The sequence below is a fragment of the Leuciscus leuciscus genome (assembly GCF_965113295.1).
Source record: "Leuciscus leuciscus genome assembly, chromosome: 19".
NCBI lineage: Eukaryota > Metazoa > Chordata > Actinopteri > Cypriniformes > Leuciscidae > Leuciscus > Leuciscus leuciscus.
The window spans coordinates 10,976,800-10,994,190 of NC_138743.1; the positions used below are offsets into that span (position 1 = coordinate 10,976,800).

The 17,391-nt window shown below is 36.8% G+C and overlaps 1 protein-coding gene across 3 annotated transcripts in view; it reads right to left on the minus strand.

The window, feature by feature from the left end:
* Positions 1–17,391, minus strand: part of galnt14 (UDP-N-acetyl-alpha-D-galactosamine:polypeptide N-acetylgalactosaminyltransferase 14 (GalNAc-T14)) — a 94,542-nt gene that overhangs the window by 52,564 nt on the left and 24,587 nt on the right. For 2 of the 3 annotated variants that reach the window (XM_082148250.1, XM_082148251.1), the window contains one exon: positions 17,212–17,241. In XM_082148250.1, the coding sequence (XP_082004376.1) occupies positions 17,212–17,241 (30 nt within the window). Of the gene's footprint in view, positions 1–667; positions 1,049–17,211; positions 17,242–17,391 lie in introns of those variants that run through there. The other variant, XM_082148249.1, reaches the window with a different exon arrangement.

Consider the following 17,391-nt stretch of genomic DNA (forward strand, 5'->3'; position numbering starts at 1 on the left):
AATTTCTGCATGTCTATGAGAAACAAATGACAGATCTGTTTTGTGGTATGTCCCCTGTGGGGAGTCAGAAAGTGGCTGAACACAGTTTCTAGAGCAAATGTCATGGGTACAAATGGTATTGGTTCATTTATAGCCTTAATTACGAACTATTTAAATATTTACTTTCCACTCAGTAATCTAGATTGAATATCTGCTTCCTCGTGTACGCACTTATATATTAAAGCTGTTCCCATGCGTCCATCATTCTGACTGATAGGAATTCATGTTTGAATAGGAAAGGAGAAAAAAAAATGCTATTATAGAATTATTGTGTCAACAAACAAAATGTGAAAAGGTTATCTCAAAGCATATTATTTCGTCTCCCAAGGGAGAAATAGGTAACGTTAATAGCAATTGGCTAAATTTCTCCAATTTCAGAATAATTTCAGAAAAGGATTTCTGAAATGTAAGTTAACGTTACTCAGCCAACAATAAAAAAGATTCTACACATTGGACAGATTTGTTCTTTAGCCTATTATCGGCTCAGATATAAAAGAAAAGTGACGCACCTATACAAATATTTTCTCTCAGAGAAACAAGGGATTAAAGAGTTACTGACAGATCTTAAAAACCAATAAACCAACCAATTCAAGCCATTTCGTATTTGAGGTTATGATGTATCACTCACCTCTTTTACTTTCGGTTGCTCGTTTCTTTGGTCAGGTAATATTTTCCGGCTATTCAGCAATATGAAATAGAGTAAAGCGGCTATCCAAAACAGCGCTGCGAGAGCTAAAGTCAGCTTTCGAGAAAGCCTCTTCATTTTCAAACGGCCGTTAACGATTCATTTCAGTTTGAAAACCATTCGCGCGCTCCTCTCTCAGCGAACGAAAGGCGAATTGTGTCCGCGCGCTGCGCTCGCGCACTTGCCCGTAGTGCCTAATATCCAGGAATGAGGTTGTTGCTCTCGTGCGCAGCGGGCTGACTTGCTGAGACTGTGAGTGACGCTGGACGCTGTCCAGGGCGATTAAAATCATCCTGTGTAGCCACCGAGGTACTGACAAAATGTATATGAGTTTAGCACCACCTACCGCGGAACGGAGCTTTCACGGACCTGCCTGTTCCTGATGCGCTTCTTATATTCACTCGCTCGGGCTTACAATAAGCATGGGTCCCACTGCCATGGAAAGCCTAAACGTATCAGAAGATTTTATCATTAGCGATTTCTAGTGATGGAAAAGCCTTGCAAATGCATAAAAACTTAAATGGAAATCATGAAAACATACAGGCCTAATCTTGTAAACATGAATGGCAGGAAAATGTATGGAAATGCATTCCCACTTCAGACAGGAAAGGTCTGTTTGATTACAGGGTAGCCTACATGAAAAGCTACTAACAGTTTGTTTGGGTTTTAAGAGTCTTTAGGAATCACCTAATCTGAATTAAAGGAATATGAAATATTGTGTTATATAAGAATAACCACAAACATTAACCAGCATTGAAATCCTAATGTACAGAAGTATCAGTCCATAACAAACAGAGCAGAACAGATCATTTTGCTAGTGAGTACATGGTTTACTTCCTACAAAGTGCCTCAAAGAAAATGTATTTGATGCCCCTAAACTGTATAGCTTGTAAACATTTAATTTACACGTGTACATTTTCCCTTGACTCCCGAATGCTGCATGGTGACAGTCAATCAGATTGGAACAAACGATTTCATCTGGCTCTTGACATTTTTTTAGCATCAGACAGCCAGTATAGCACACAGTCTGTGGGCGGTCAGTGGACGTGCCGTCTGAGGCTGAGATTAAGTTGATCCATCACCATTTTATCCTTGAAACAGGGCTCTTAACCTCAGAGGGACTTCCATCCCTGGAATAAGTGCACTGTAAGACAGGACCAAAAGTGCAGCTAAATGACAAATTATTAATTAAGCAGTGCAGTGCAATCAAGGACAAGGATGTAAATCAATTAAATCATCAGCTATATTGAAATATTAAGCTTATGGGACACAAGTATTTCCCACATATGTGACCCTGGACCACAAAACCAGTCACATGGGTCAGTTTTCTGAAATTGAGATTTATACATCATATGAAAGCTGAATAAATAAGCTTTCCATTATGGTTTGTTAGGATATGACAATATTTGTCCGAGATACAACTATTGAATATCTGGAATCTGAGGGTGCAAAAAAAATCAAAACATTGAGAAAATCTCCTTTAAAGTTGGTCGTTTATGTTCACGATTCTGCTGCATTCACTCACAAAAATAAATGTTTTATATATTTACGGTAGGAAATTTACTAAATATTTACATGGAACATGATCTTTACTTAATAACCGAATGATTTTCAGCATAAAAGAAAAATCCATAATTTTGACCCATTCAATGTATTGTTGGCTATTGCCACAAATATACCCGTGCGACATGTGACTGGTTTTGTGATCCAGGGTCACATATATGATGTGGAGAAGTTAAAAGTAAATAATTCACCAAAAGTCACAAATTAAACTGATAAGACCACCTGTAAAGAATAAGTTTGAACGATACAGACCTATTATGCAGGGTCTGTAGTGTCTCAGATTCATCCTTGTTAGTGTCTGCTGAAGCATGACAGATATATCAAAGCACATAGTTGGTTTCCTCTTCAGTCGCTGGGCCTGAGGGAGCACATTAGCATAGTTCTAATTAGCTCTTATGCCATATGCCAAAGGTTGAATATGCAGCTCAGGGAATATTTTCACAGAAACCTGAAAAACTCTTCTAGTTATGCTACCCACTCTCAAATTTTAGCATATTCACTAGTATTGTGGATAGTGTTCGTGACACACTTGTACTGTATGTGCCAAGTCAGACCCTGCTAATGCTATAGCGCAGTTAAAAACCATTAGCTTATTCTTTGTTTGTTTTATTCTGCAATTCATCTCTTTTACCTGTTAAAGTCAATGGGAATTGCTTTTTGAAACCCATTCCCCCACCCCCCACAATTTGATGTATTTGAGAGTGCACTGCATTTCGGTTGTGGTATTAGGAATAGGAATGCAATGCAAATACAACAAATTTGCAATACAACACTGTACTTGCAGTGCCTGTGGTTATTTCACATAACTCAGAAAGGAAAGCTGAATCTACAGTTATGCTCATGAAACTCAATTTGACGTATTTGAGAGTGCAACTGGATATTCAATGAGAAGAATGTAGATTGATTTATCCAATGGAAATTATTTGGAAAGTGGAAGTTACATGAATGGAACCAGAATGAATGCAAGTTTGTAAACAATGGCCATAATGTGTGATTCTTGATGAAATTGGATTTATGATATGGTGATTATTTCATTTCTGATTCTCTCTGTGGCGTCCTCAGCATCTCTGGAAAAGCACTATGGATAAGATGAGAACACAAGTGTGTGCTGTGGACTAGCAGGGGTTTCTTCACAACTCAGAAAGCAAAGCTGAATACTTCAGCTCATGAATAGTTAACTTGCTAGCAACATTTCTAAATATTAAAATTTGAATCCAGATACCTGGAAAACTTTGGCAAACCAAGTGATTAGCTCTTTGTTGCAAGTGTTCATATCAATTCAAGTACCTTTTTTGTTTCTGGGAAGACACACCCAAAAGGTTGTCGGACAATCTGATTGGAGCTTGCGGTTTTCACAAGTGCTTTCCCTTTTGTTTATACAGAATATGTATTAAACTATTGTTCAATAATATTGACTCCCACTTTTTAATTTACCGATAATAATAATAATAGTCTTAATACTGTGAAGCTGCTTTGATACAATCTGTATTGTGAAAAGCGCTATACAAATATACTTGACTTGACTTAAATAATAATCAGATAATAAAAGAATATTTTTTATTAAAAAAGCTCCATTGACTATATAAAAAAGAGCCAAACAGAACATTTTTGAAGGACGTGGATATGTCAGAGGCCCTGGTTATCCTGGCATTTACTAGACAGATAAATTAGAGGTAAAGAGCATAGACCAAGGATAATGTTACATGGACAGGTCTGTTCTACAAGGCAATCAGCCAGCAGTGAAAGGGGAGCGAAACAACGGCCCCTGAAAAACGAATTACCTTAGCGTGACTGAAAGGGAAACAATAGACTAAGAGGGTGCAGATAGCTAGAAATTCCATTTTGCTTTGTCTAATGGGTCGATAACAGTGGATGGCCAAAAAGAAGCCAACAGGAGCGTGAAGAGAGAAACAACATCTGAGAGCATAATTTAGGATGGCTAGTCTTTTAAGTATCTAAACTAGCGCACTGTAAAGTAAAAAAAAATAACCCAAATACAAGCATACTCTTCTATATTCCATTTGAAGCCAGCAAATTAAGAGATAAAAATATCTATTATAGTAGGCTTGGATTTAAATAAATAAATATGCATATAGGTATGTATATCTACAGTCCTGTATATATATAATAAATATAATCTGACTACTTTTTGATTACTTTTGACATAACTCATTTATCACATTGATTTGAATATCCTGAACCATATTGATATAAAAATACAAAGAGAAAGAAAGCTTATTCAATTATCTGTATTGTCAAAGATATAATATAATATAATATAGTAATATAATATGAAACTTTTAGTAGAAAACGGATGTGAGAACGCCATCCTGCAAAGTTTATTGAAAATGTGGGGAGACTGATTCTGTTGCAGTATTCACAATGCTTTATCTGAGTGGGCACAAAAGAAAAAAAATGAGTAAAAGTGCTGCTGTTTTTGGAAGTGAATGTGCCAAATTACCAGCATAGCTAGAAAGTAGAATAACAGGTGATGAGGCAGTTCTGCGTGTATGGATGTTGGAAAGGGAAAGTGGAGGCAGGACTGTGGGAGCAGAGACTTAGTCAGATTCCACAAGTGCAAGATGAATCTTGTCTAGCGAACTGTGAAGATCGGAAAAAAAGCTGACTTTAACAGAATAAATGGTTGAGGGTGAGAAGTCCAAGCATGTTTGTTCAGGCACAGTGAATGTGGAGAGCTTAATAAGGACATACTTTCACACCATCACAATCGCCTGTTAAGCTACCCAGAGTTCCAACAATTAGCGCTGATCCCGTGAGGCACAAAACTGCTGACAAACATTCTCTACTTTTCTCTCATAAAAGAGAACATTTATGCTTATCCTCTATATTCTACACCCAAAGTTTCATGCAGGTAATGTATGACATATCACAGTTTGATCATTTCTATTCAGTGCTGTCAGCTATTTTCTGATCCTCAAAGGATTTATTATTATATAATGCTCTTTTGACTATTTAATGTGTTCATATATGCACCCATGGGCAGTAAGTTGTACCATAGCGTCAGCTTAGCTATTATTCAAGTCAACCTAATGGATTTGCCTCAAATGCCAGACAAATAAGTTCTTATAATTTTCACTATTATAGTGTCAAGTATCACGGCACTATGGTAATACCTCCATACAGGGTGATTGTGCTGGATTATATTGCATGGTGAAATGTATGGTAATAAATTGAGCTGGAAAGGCAGAGTCATTAATCAGAAGTAGCACAGTACACCCCAGCCTCAGCGGAGAAAGATGAAGCACTTTGTAGGTAATGGAGGAGCTGCCAGTGGGGAAGATGGGAGGCTTTCAAGCCAGCCTTCCTCACAAAGTCAGCAAAGATCAACAGCAAAGGCAAGGTGCAACTGTAAGAGAAACAATTTCACTGACTTAACACCAGAGAAATGCATTCATTCACAAATATACTTGGACGAAAAAAGAAAAAAAAAGAACTGATGTTCAATTAAATTCAACAAGATGATGATGCTTTGAGCGAAAGCTTAAAATACATTTTAGATTTCATCCGCTAAATATGATAACATAAGCCATCCGTTCTGAATAAATGGCAAATGTAGTTTGTTGGAAGAGTGTTGGTCAGGTAAAAAAAATAATAAAAATAAAATATCCCACATTAGCATGGGACTTTAAGGTCTTTGGGTTAACATCATCACGATTAAGACTGCTGTTCTCTCTGACACCCTTATCAGCAAATATCCTCTTTGAGACCACCGTCTCACACACACACACCAAATAATCGTGGTTGGTAAAACAACAAAGAAGAGACATTCATCTCTCTGAATGTAATATCGTGAGATGTGTTTCTTAGAAGTGTACTCACACACACAATCTTGCTCTCTGGATGGGTCTTGTCCAAATACCACTTGATGGATGTGAACAGGAGACACTTGCAGAGCTCTTGCCTTCCGCAAATTCAGATAAGAGTGGTGAAGAATGGAGAATCAAAATAACAGAGGAATATTTTTCATTTCTTATCAATAATGTACACTCTCACACACAAGCATCCACAACTGCCCACCAATAAACAAATATGCTTAAAATTCACTGTTGACAACACAGAGAACCACATAAACTGAATAACATCTAGGCCTAGAGTGAATCCCTGTTCCATAATGGAAGTACAATATAAATAATGAAACAAATATAAACAGTATATTCAGATAATACATCATTTTTTATAATAGAATATATTAATATATAATTCAAAAATGATAATTCAGAAATCGTTCTAATAGCCTGATTTTGGTCACACTTTAGATTAGAATCCAATTTTTAGTATTAACTATGACATTTGCCTCAAACTCCTAATTACTGCTTATTAATAGTTAGTTAGGTGGTTGTTAAATGTATATCTATTGGGTGGATTAAGGGATGTAGAATATGGTCATGCAGAATAAGGCATTAATATGTGCTTTATAAGAACTACAGTAATAAACAGCCGATATCATTCATGCTAATAAGCAACTAGTTAATAGTGAGATTTGGAGCCTAATTGGTCCAACTGAGAATTAAGTAATGAGTTGCCATCAAGGAAAAGTCTGCCCGGTGGTTGTCGTTAAGATACAACGCCGAATTGTGATTTTTTTTTTCCTCTTCCCCAGTGCAGTGCAGTGCTTTTTTTAAGCATCGCTTTCTGTCAGGCTGAGTAAGTGAACTCGTAAGAATCTGCCTCGAGAGATAAAATCATCCATGGACAAAGCTGTAAAACCAGAGATTAAATGTGTCACCAATTCCCTCCTGATTACTGTTTGTCATTAAACACTACATTTGTCTACCAGAGCTATTATGAATTTGAAGGTAACAGTGAGGTTAGACAATGGAGATTTGTGATCTGAGCCAGTGAAGATGAGTTACAGTCCCTGAGTTGCTCTGGTAAAGTTTTAGCAAATTGTATTCAGGTGGAGGAGGAGAGTAGAGCAGGATGAGAGGTGTAAAGATGAGACAGGAGTGACAGATAAAGGGAGTTAGATGCAGAAAGATGAATGGCTGTCCACAAAGCACTTTTGGAGAGGGATAATATGGTTGAGATGGACTCAGTCTCATTTTTCATGCTTAGGGAAAACAGCAGCAACACTTCTCTCTCTTTCTCTGTCCCTCTGTCTCTTCACACCCATCTGACTTTGCGGTACATGAGTCCCCAGTCACTGCATCAATTAAAGGTGTCATCACTGAAAATAGAGCACAACTTGGTATGAATCCGCTGAATGTGTGTCACGCTTTTTGTCAGAGCATCTCTTTATCACATGCTCACTTTGAGTCATCCACCAGCTCATCAAACTGACAAAAATCCACATTAGCTATCGCTGAAACATCACAATCCTGTGTTTGTAAGATAGCATTCAGAATTAAATGAGACTACACAGTATAGTTGCATGGCATTTCATTTCACTTACCAGAAGCTGTCTAGTTTAACCAGGCAGTATCGGTGGTCACTGTCATTCTTTACAGCACAAATACGCCTCTTTCTATGTAAATTAGGCTTATTATTTATAGATTGCGCCTTATTTATAAAACTCAGTGCTCTTACTACCCACAGAGAGCAGGAGGTAAACAGATTTTTTATTAAAAAGATATGTTTGTTTACATTTTCTGTTGTCCATGGCAGCATTAATTCATCAAATAAAGATCAAATGATGGAGAAGAGTGGAATAACCAGGCATATTTAAAAAAACTAAAAAACAAGCCTTTAAAAGAGGTCGCAGTGGTGGAACGATGCTACAGTTCCAAAAAAGTATGCCAGATTTTGATAGACTGCTGCATTCTTCACTGGCAATTATTTAAAAAAATCACATTTTTGGAAGCATGTTTGCTGTGTTGCCTCGATTTGCATAATTCCTTTAGTGAATTGGGCACTAAAACAATGCAGACAGCATGCAAATAAACAATCAGTGGGCACACTGCATTTTCATTCTCAGAAACATCCTCTGTATTTTAAAGCAGATTAATCTGTAAATTTAGACAGGATTCAAAATAGATAAATGAAAGCAGGTTGAGATTTTTCAAGGTTGAATTGAACCTGGATGGACTTAATTGGTTTGATGTTATCCAGTGCTACTTTCTCATTACTTTGCCAAGACTTTCTGTAGTAATCATCACTTCCTGCAGCTGCTTTCTCTACATTGAGTTTCAACCTTATAATGTACTTAGATCACAGCACAGATAAAGGCCACAAGGGCTTGGGGGTTTTATTGCTTGATGAAATGAAAAACTGAGGCCTTTTCCCACTTGACTGACCAACACCTTCCCATTTTCACCCACCACACCAATCACACTCACACACACACACTCACACACACGCTATCTCCTCATGCCAACCAGATTCCACTTTCCTGCTTTTTCTTCCTTTTAGAAACTTTAGCCGTTAAAGGGGTCACCTCTCCCAGCTCATTTCTTGGCAACCATGCGCTTCCAATTGAGTTAAACCTGCAAGAAAGAGAGAAAGAGCGATAGAAGCTGTGTTCCAACTCACGGGGTCCCTACATGCTGTTCAGATATCAGAGATTTCCGGAGACGTTTTATAGATCATAAGTATATAACTGTAGCAATAGTTCTGCTCAAACTTTTTCTGTTTGTTCTTGCAGCACCACTTTCTGAGTATGAGACTTAAATTGATGCAAGTTTCCTTCCTGGTGAACTAGTTACGAAACATCATGAAATAACAGTCATTTGGAGTTTTGGATATGATAAATGTATAAGGATATGAATATGAACTGTGTATAAATATTGAAGTGATGCACTTAAATTTCGCTCTCCACTGCAGAAGTATATTATTTTAAATATGTAACTGTGTTTTATATAAACACTCATGAATGTAGTAATAATATTAATGTATTGTGTGCTATTTAGTGTATAATTATATGTATATTGTATTTGTATATTTTTATTATTCACAAAATTAATATTCTATATCAGTCATGTGTATTATACACAGTATGCTTTTATATAATGTACGATCATGATGTCATATATAAAAAAAATACTAATAAATAAAGATTCACATCTGCAAGTTCAGCTGTTATTTCATGACATTACAGGGCGTTCCAAATGAATATCTCAGTCTGGGAAGTAAAATATCACTTGTCCGCTATGCCATCTGAAGTGCCCTTTGGACTGAACAAATACACTCCCTACGATTTGGAATCTCAATTAATATGCACGGAAAGAATCAGAATTGCATCTGGAGAGCATTTAGTGTGTTAAGGACCGGCTAACAGGAATCTCTCTCTGCCTTAATTAATTTTTAGTGTAAAGCCTGTCAATAACTGAAGCAATAATTTCTGCTGGCAATGGCTTTAATCAGTATAATGGTTCATTAATGGCTAGATCCCATCTGCCCACTGCTTATGTTGGCAATATCCTTCACATAAACCTTTAAGCATAGCTGCTTTGTACAAGACATCCTTGAATCCCACCAAATGTCTAACTTCTCAAATGTATGGTTCTAAAAGTTTGAGTTAAAAAATTACAACTACTGTTTTCAACAGATTCAATCCCTTTGGTAAAAGAACAGCTTAATAAATTGCCGTGATGAATTATGAATAGTATGCTTTTCTTTTGCGTCTGCTCTTACACTGGTCGATAAGCAATACATTTAGAAATAAATACACGTGCTGAATAAGAAGCCAGCGATGCATGAAGCGCTGGGAGAAATCCACCTTGCACCTTTCAGATATTGATTTCCCAAAAACAACAGGCTTTGGAGCATGATAGGTGAGCCCTGGAGTCCTGCATTAATCATAAATTCAGATGCAAAGTTAATGCAATGCAATGCAAATGCAGAAAAAAAAGACAGAACATAATGCACTCCAGAACATCTCGTCTCCAGTTTAATAAAAACAAATGAGATATTGATGTGCTGGTAATCTAAACCTGTCTAACATGCAAATACAGTATCGTGAGGGTATAATTTATGAAAGGCCTGAATTCTGCTCCACGAAACACTGTCCCATAATGCCATCATTCCATGTAATGTGAAGAGACACACATTTGTGCTTGGGACAGCCAAATGCCACAGCATTGTATTGTAGGCCAGTGTCATTGTGACAAGACCGGACCTGTCGGAGCCCTTCCATGGCACTGTAACCCTAGCCAATTAAAAATCCCATTTCATACTCAATAACGCTTTATTCTGGATGGGTGAACTCAGCCTCCTCTGGTTTACACTGTCTATGGAGTAGGTGCATACTGAAAGTGCAAATTAGGCTTGAGTTCTTCTATCTGAACTGGCCAGCTGGGTAAAGAGAAAGCAGAAGCGATTATCTTCAGCTAAAGTTAATGGAACCAACATAGCAGAACAGGGAATACTCTGTGTGGGAATTAGGATGACAGTTGAGTTTAAACATAGTTAACCTTTAACAGTTTTGTTAGCCGAGATGTCTCATTCAGTTAGTTACAAAAAAACATTCATCAGTGTAGAACCTAAAATAGTGTTGCCGTAAACAGAATGTAGCCTTGCAGACAAAAATCAACAAAGTTGACAATCTAAAGTGATTTAGGCCCCCCTAAAACTGTTTATGTTTGCATGTTGTGTCATTGACTAAATTAGAAAACTATATATATTACATTTAAATAAATAAAAAATAATGAATTAAATTTACATAACGTGAGCTTAGAATTATAAGGTTCTATCTCCACTTTTGGTCGAAATTTTGTTTTTGACATAATCTGATCCATTAGGTGTTTATTAATGCCTGTGTGGTGTTATTTTTGTAAAAAAAAATTTAAAAAATTGTAGTTATTAATAATTAATCAAATAAAAAGGTTCCATCTTACAAAAACATAAACCGAGTTGGGATTATAAGGTTCTATCTCCAGTAGATTCAATATCCAACCAAAATCAAAAATCCAATCAAGCTGTGTGCTTGTATTATAAATATATAAATTGATTAAAATCAATGATTATATACATTTATTCTTTGAAATGTGGGGTTTTATTTGTAAAAGTGGAGATAGAACCTTATAATTCCAAACAGAATCAGAGCTCTCAGAATTATAAGGTTCTATCTCCATTTGGGCCATCTTAAAAAATCCCATTTCCAAATGTGCCAGGATTTTGATATTCTATCCTCAAAGTACCTGTAGGGTGATGGTCTTGTTGAGCTATAATAGTATACTATATTATACTACATAACAGTTATACTATTATACTACATAACAGTTTTGCCAGCTGGGATGTAAAAACTTTGATGCTCAATATCTCAGAACTACCCTAAACGGAGATAGAACCTTATAATTCTAAGCTCACGATATCATAAAAATTCACTTCAAATAAATGCTGTTTTTTAAAACTTGCTTTTCATCAAATAATGATTATTTTAAGCAGCACAACTGTTTTCAACATAGATGATAAGAAATGTTTCTTGAGCAGCAAATCAGCATATTAGACTGATTTCTGAAGAATCACTAAGATGAAGACTAGAGTAATGACTGCTGAAAATTCAGCTCTGCCATCATAAAGAATAAATACATTTTAAAATGTATGAAAAAAGAAAACAGTTATTTTAAATTGTAATAATATTTGTGTTTCTTATTTGTATTTTTGATCAAATAAATGCAGCTTGAACATAAGAGACTTCTTTCAAAAATATTTCAAACAAATTCCAACCCAAAACTTTTGAAAGGTAGTAGTATTTATATTTGCAATCTTTCTTTTGTAGAAGTTACACAAGTTACACAAATTTAGATTTCATATGTTTTTAAAATAATAAGAAAAAAGTATATGCCATTTTTCTAAATACATTAGGAAATCTAATTCAGTCATACCTGTATTCTGTATCTCAGAATAGCAGTAAAAGCTTAGGTGGACCAAAGAACACAAACCAGGTACATTTCTGACCGCACTTTAACCCTTAGGAGAGGCTTTGAGTCGTGAAAAGAGCAAACCTGCTGAGCAATCACAGCATGGGAAGCATCGCACACGGTTTTCATTAAACGGCACACGCTCGTATATTAAGAGACCTCTGGACCGTCGGCTCTGAAGGTAAAAACCTGCTGAGCACAAAAAACATCTCAATCAATACTCTCCTCACAAATGCCTCTGCTAGATTTTCAGCTGCATGTTTGTTGAAGTGTTTTACCTAACTAATGGATTTTTCCGGTTCCAGCAGTCGCAATCACTTCGCGGATTGGTAACAACATTATTTATATCGCATTATACTGTGTTTCAGATGCTACTCATTAATCACAAACCTATTCAAGTGCGAAGCAAGGATGTGCATCCAAGATTTTTAGCTTAGATTTGTTAAATGGAGCAGAATCACTTCTGTATCTCTTTATTTCACTCTTTCCTTTAACACTATCACCAAGAAGAGAAATTGTATCACTCCCAACCGTGCACTCTCAAGTCCACCCTCTCTGGGATCCGCTGCTTGAGATCCGTTAATACCTGAGTCAGGAAAACCCCTACACAGGAACAAAGCATCCCTCTCTGGCCTTCTGTTTCAATACGACATAATCCAAGTGGGTGGATGAATCTTGCTTTGAACGCTTGTCTGTTTTGAGACAGCTCAGTTATATATACAGTATATATATATATATATATATATTTTTTTTTTTTTGTTCTGTTCGAATCAGAGCCAGAAACATGAAATGATGTGAGGGAAAAGCAGAAATACAGCATTGATTGTACTAGTACAAAGGAAGCAGACTACGGCTCCGACAAAAGATTCAGTGCTTTATTAGAGAAATTATGCAAAACGGCAGTTCACACTCTGAAGTGGGAGTTCAAAATCACGAGATCCTTGCAGAGTTTGGCACAGAAAACAGAGAAACACATTCTAGTAAAACAGTTCCTCGAGAGAAAATTACCACAATAGAAATAGAAATAATATAATAGATGTATTGTTCCAGCCACAGAAAGTGTAAAATGCAATTATCACATTTACAACGGACATTTTGCAGTTTAATAGCTTATACGTGAACAAGTCGAGATAGTATCCTCTACTGTTTTTCTCTTCTATTTTGTCCATTTTTACAAATCCTGCTGTGGAGAATAACAAGGGTTTTTGGGAAAGCTAGAAATGCATGGCAGGATGCTGACAGAGTGCCATTTGATCCTGGCATATAACGGTATTCCTTAAAGAGAGGAATACAGATGACAGTGTAGTGGAGCCAGAGACAGATGTGTTTTTGAAGGGTCTCGCCTCCAAGTTTCGCATTGGGTAGGGTGAGTTTTGTGAGCACACACACACACACACGCACACACACAGCTGTCTGTTATTGATCTAATATGATGTTCTTCCCACTCACAACGGGAAGTGGAATTGTACATGTTGGGTCACAAATAATAAATAAGCCAAAAAAATGTGTTGATGTTTGTGCTAATATATTACAGCAATAATAATTTGCATCAAATGAGGCATCCAGACTGTCTGTAACGTGTGATGAAACATTATTATGAATGCACGAGGAGCAGAAGCACAGTCTTAATAATTCACTGTAGTGTGCGTATTAGTAACTAGAAAAACATCTCATTCTTCACAGACACGCTATAACTGATTGTATCATCAATCTTTATCTTGGGCTCTGCTTGAAGATCTTAATTAAAATTCACTGCTTTACTGTTGCGTTTTTGGAACAGATTTTGGAACAAGGATTTTAGGATTAAATCAAAATCTAAAATTGAAACATGCAGTTCTCTGCGAGGTGAGTGTGATAATGCTTATCTACAGTCGCTGTCACTTTGGAGCGCAAATTAAACCTCTTTTTCTCTGCTGAGCAAGGGAAAACCTCACTTTTCCTTGAAACTTGTGCTAGAAAATGCTGATGGTTTCGCACAAAACAGGACGTTCTTTGCCGTGTTTTTTTTTTATTTTTTTTACAGAGAATCCATAACCTAATGCCTCTCTACCTACATAGCTGCTGACAGCATCCTAACTGAAATGGAAGCATAAGTGACTGATTTGAAACGCTCTGCATAGCATGCATCAATCAAATAGTGCACAATGTGAGCTAAAGATAATAAGTAAAACCAGTTAATTACTGAAAAACATATAGGCCTACAATGCACAACTGTAAAGGCCTGTTCACGCCAAGAATGATAAATATAACTATAAATACTGTTCTAAGAGAATAGCAGAGTCCTCACACACCGGACGTGAGCGGGACGACACAATGCGACAAAAGGCAATAGAAACCATTATAATCAATGATGCTTTTTTTGCAGAAGTGCCATAGAACCATTTTTGGGTTCCACAAATAACCTTTCAGTGAACAGTTAACTATTTTCTCTTAGTATCAAACATATTTTAATAATCTAAAGAACCTTTTTCCACTATAAATAACTTTTTGTACAGTAGAAAGATTCCATGGATTCCAAGGTTCTTTATGGGACAATCAATGCCAATAAAGAACTATTATTTTTAAGATTGACACTGGATGCGGTGCGACGCAACACAACAACTTTTTTTATATTAAGGTAAATTATTGCATTGCATTTATGCTACCTCTAAAAAGACATGAAAAGTCTTCAATCTCAGAATTTGGAATTTCCATCATTATTAATGGGATCATTAAGGAACAAGAATGACTAAAAGCAATCAGAATTTTCCTTAACAATAGGCTACCCAAATTTAAGAATTTTCTTCAAGGGATAGTTTACTCACCCTCATGTCGTTCCAAAACCAATACATTTACATTTACATGTATTCATTTAGCTGACGCTTTTATCCAAAGTGACTTACAATTGCTATATATGTCAGAGGTCGCACGCCTCTGGAGCAACTAGGGGTTAAGTGTCTTGCTCAGGGACACATTGGTGTCTCACAGTGGATTCGAACCCGGGTCTCTCACACCAAAGGCGTCTTATCCATTGCGCCACCACCACCCCACGATTTTCGTTCAATTCATCTTCGTAATTTTAAACCATCAAGAGGTTTGAGTGAATAGACTTTCAATAGAGGGACAGAATCTCACAGATTTTATAAAAAAATATGTTCATTTGTGTTTTAAAGATGAATTGAAGTCTTATGGAACAACACGAGAGTGAATAATCAATGACAAAATCTTCATGTTTGGGTCAACTTCACGATTCCCATACCAAGGTGAGTAAATGAACTATTAAAGACTGAATTGGATGACTTTCCCTTTAAAAGCTCTATTTGAACATGAACTAGTACACTTCAGAGTGCAGTCAATGGGCACCATGCGGCACAGAAAACAAACAAACTGAATTCCAGCCTCAATTGCTGGTGTATCAACATGATCACTGCGCTCTCAACTGTTCACATCTGCTGGTACACAGAATTTCCATAATGCTTTACACCACTACTTCTATTATCAGTATGCTCCCAGAGAAACATCTGAAATAGAGAATGAAGTTTCAAAGCTAATGGTTTCGAAAATGCCGAGATCCTAGTGCAAATTTAATGAGCATGTGCTCTCTCTGTTCCATAATTGGCTGCTGTTGCAATTTTAAAACCCCACTCGCTCAACATCTCTGGAAGATCGCCATCAGTCACATTCTCTCGTAAACCAAATCAGAGGCGCATGAGAGGGAGGAAAACACTCAGTAAAGCATCATCTCTGATTGAGCATAATTGTCCCTCGCCTGAGAAACAGCTTTTGACAGCAAGCTATCTGCACTACACAGCTGCGGTGCTCAAACGCTGGATTTGGCATAGCAGAAGACCCAGGGTAGAGCCAGGCGCTTTTTGAGTGGTTGAAAGATATGATGGTGCACAGTCCAAAAAGTCATGATCCGTCTTACGGTCCAATTAGTGACAGACAATCACTTGTTGGTGCATTCAGAATGAAAACCAATTAAAATCAAATGGACTTTTTGGGTTTGTGGGATATTCAAACGTTTGTTTTAATACATTTACTTTCAGTGGGAGATGGGTTTTGAAAATGCATCATCGCTAAGAAAATAAAACTGAAAGTAGCAATGGTCAGCCTAGTGAACACATTTGACAGTAGTATTGTGTCCATTCATCTTTAAAGGGATAGTTCACCCAAAACTGAAGATTTACTAATTATCACGCCATTCCAAGCCCGGATGAGTTTATTTCTTCCACGCGAAAGCAATGGAGAAATTTTAACACACTTTTTTATGAGAGAAGTAGCAATGTCTGATTCATGAGTGAATCATTCTTTTGTGTGGGATGTTCTCGGCTGTTCCGGTTCACAAAACCAGTATAATCAATTCATACACAAATTAGACTGATCCTGTTCTCAAGTTCAAAATTGACTCAACGATCTTGTTCACTGTGAATAATGGTTTAAAAATGTCTGTTCCTGACACAAAGCTATTGTATGACTTCAGAAGACTTGAAATATAGTCATATGAAGCACTATTGTGATTTTTTTTAATGGTGTGTTTGAATCTTATTTGGAAGATTAAGAACCACTTCCAACTGCATTAAAACATATGACCAAATTTCTCTGTTCATATTCTATGGAAGAAGACATCCTACAGGTTTAGAGCAACATGAGGGTGAGTAAATGATGACAGAACTTGCATTTTTGAGTGAACTGTTCCTTGAACACATATTCAGGTTGCTCAGACACCGGGAAAACTTCATTCTGAAGCAGAAATTAGAATTCATCTATTCTTATGCTGACTTAGCATCTGACAAATGTCGCACATCAAATGGTGTTTATACTCAATCACAGCTATTCAACCCTTTCCTTCAACCGCAATTTTCTAAATTCTTGTGCTGATGCATTGTGCAACATAAATGCTTGGCTTAAAAATAACATTCTATTTTCCATTACCTTTTGCACGGCAGAGGTCATGACAGGTTTCATCATTCTGGTGCACAGGTCGTGATGCAAACTAAAGCTGTTATTTCTCTGCCACTGTACCGCCTTTATTGCAGATACCTAGGTGATCATATTAAAGAGCATCAAATGCATTTAGACTCTGAAAAACAATATGGGAAGAGAAAATAAAAGGAGACTTCTTACCCGTTCTTTCCATCCTCTGTCTAGGCACACCTGAGTAGAGAGAAATAAGAGGTTATACATTTGAGATTGCAAGCGGGAGACACAAAATAACCAAGAGCCTCATGGGGACAGCAGGGCTTTGATATTCTGATGAGGCTGTGGAGACGAGTCAAGAAATCAGATGTTCGTATCGACTTTGTT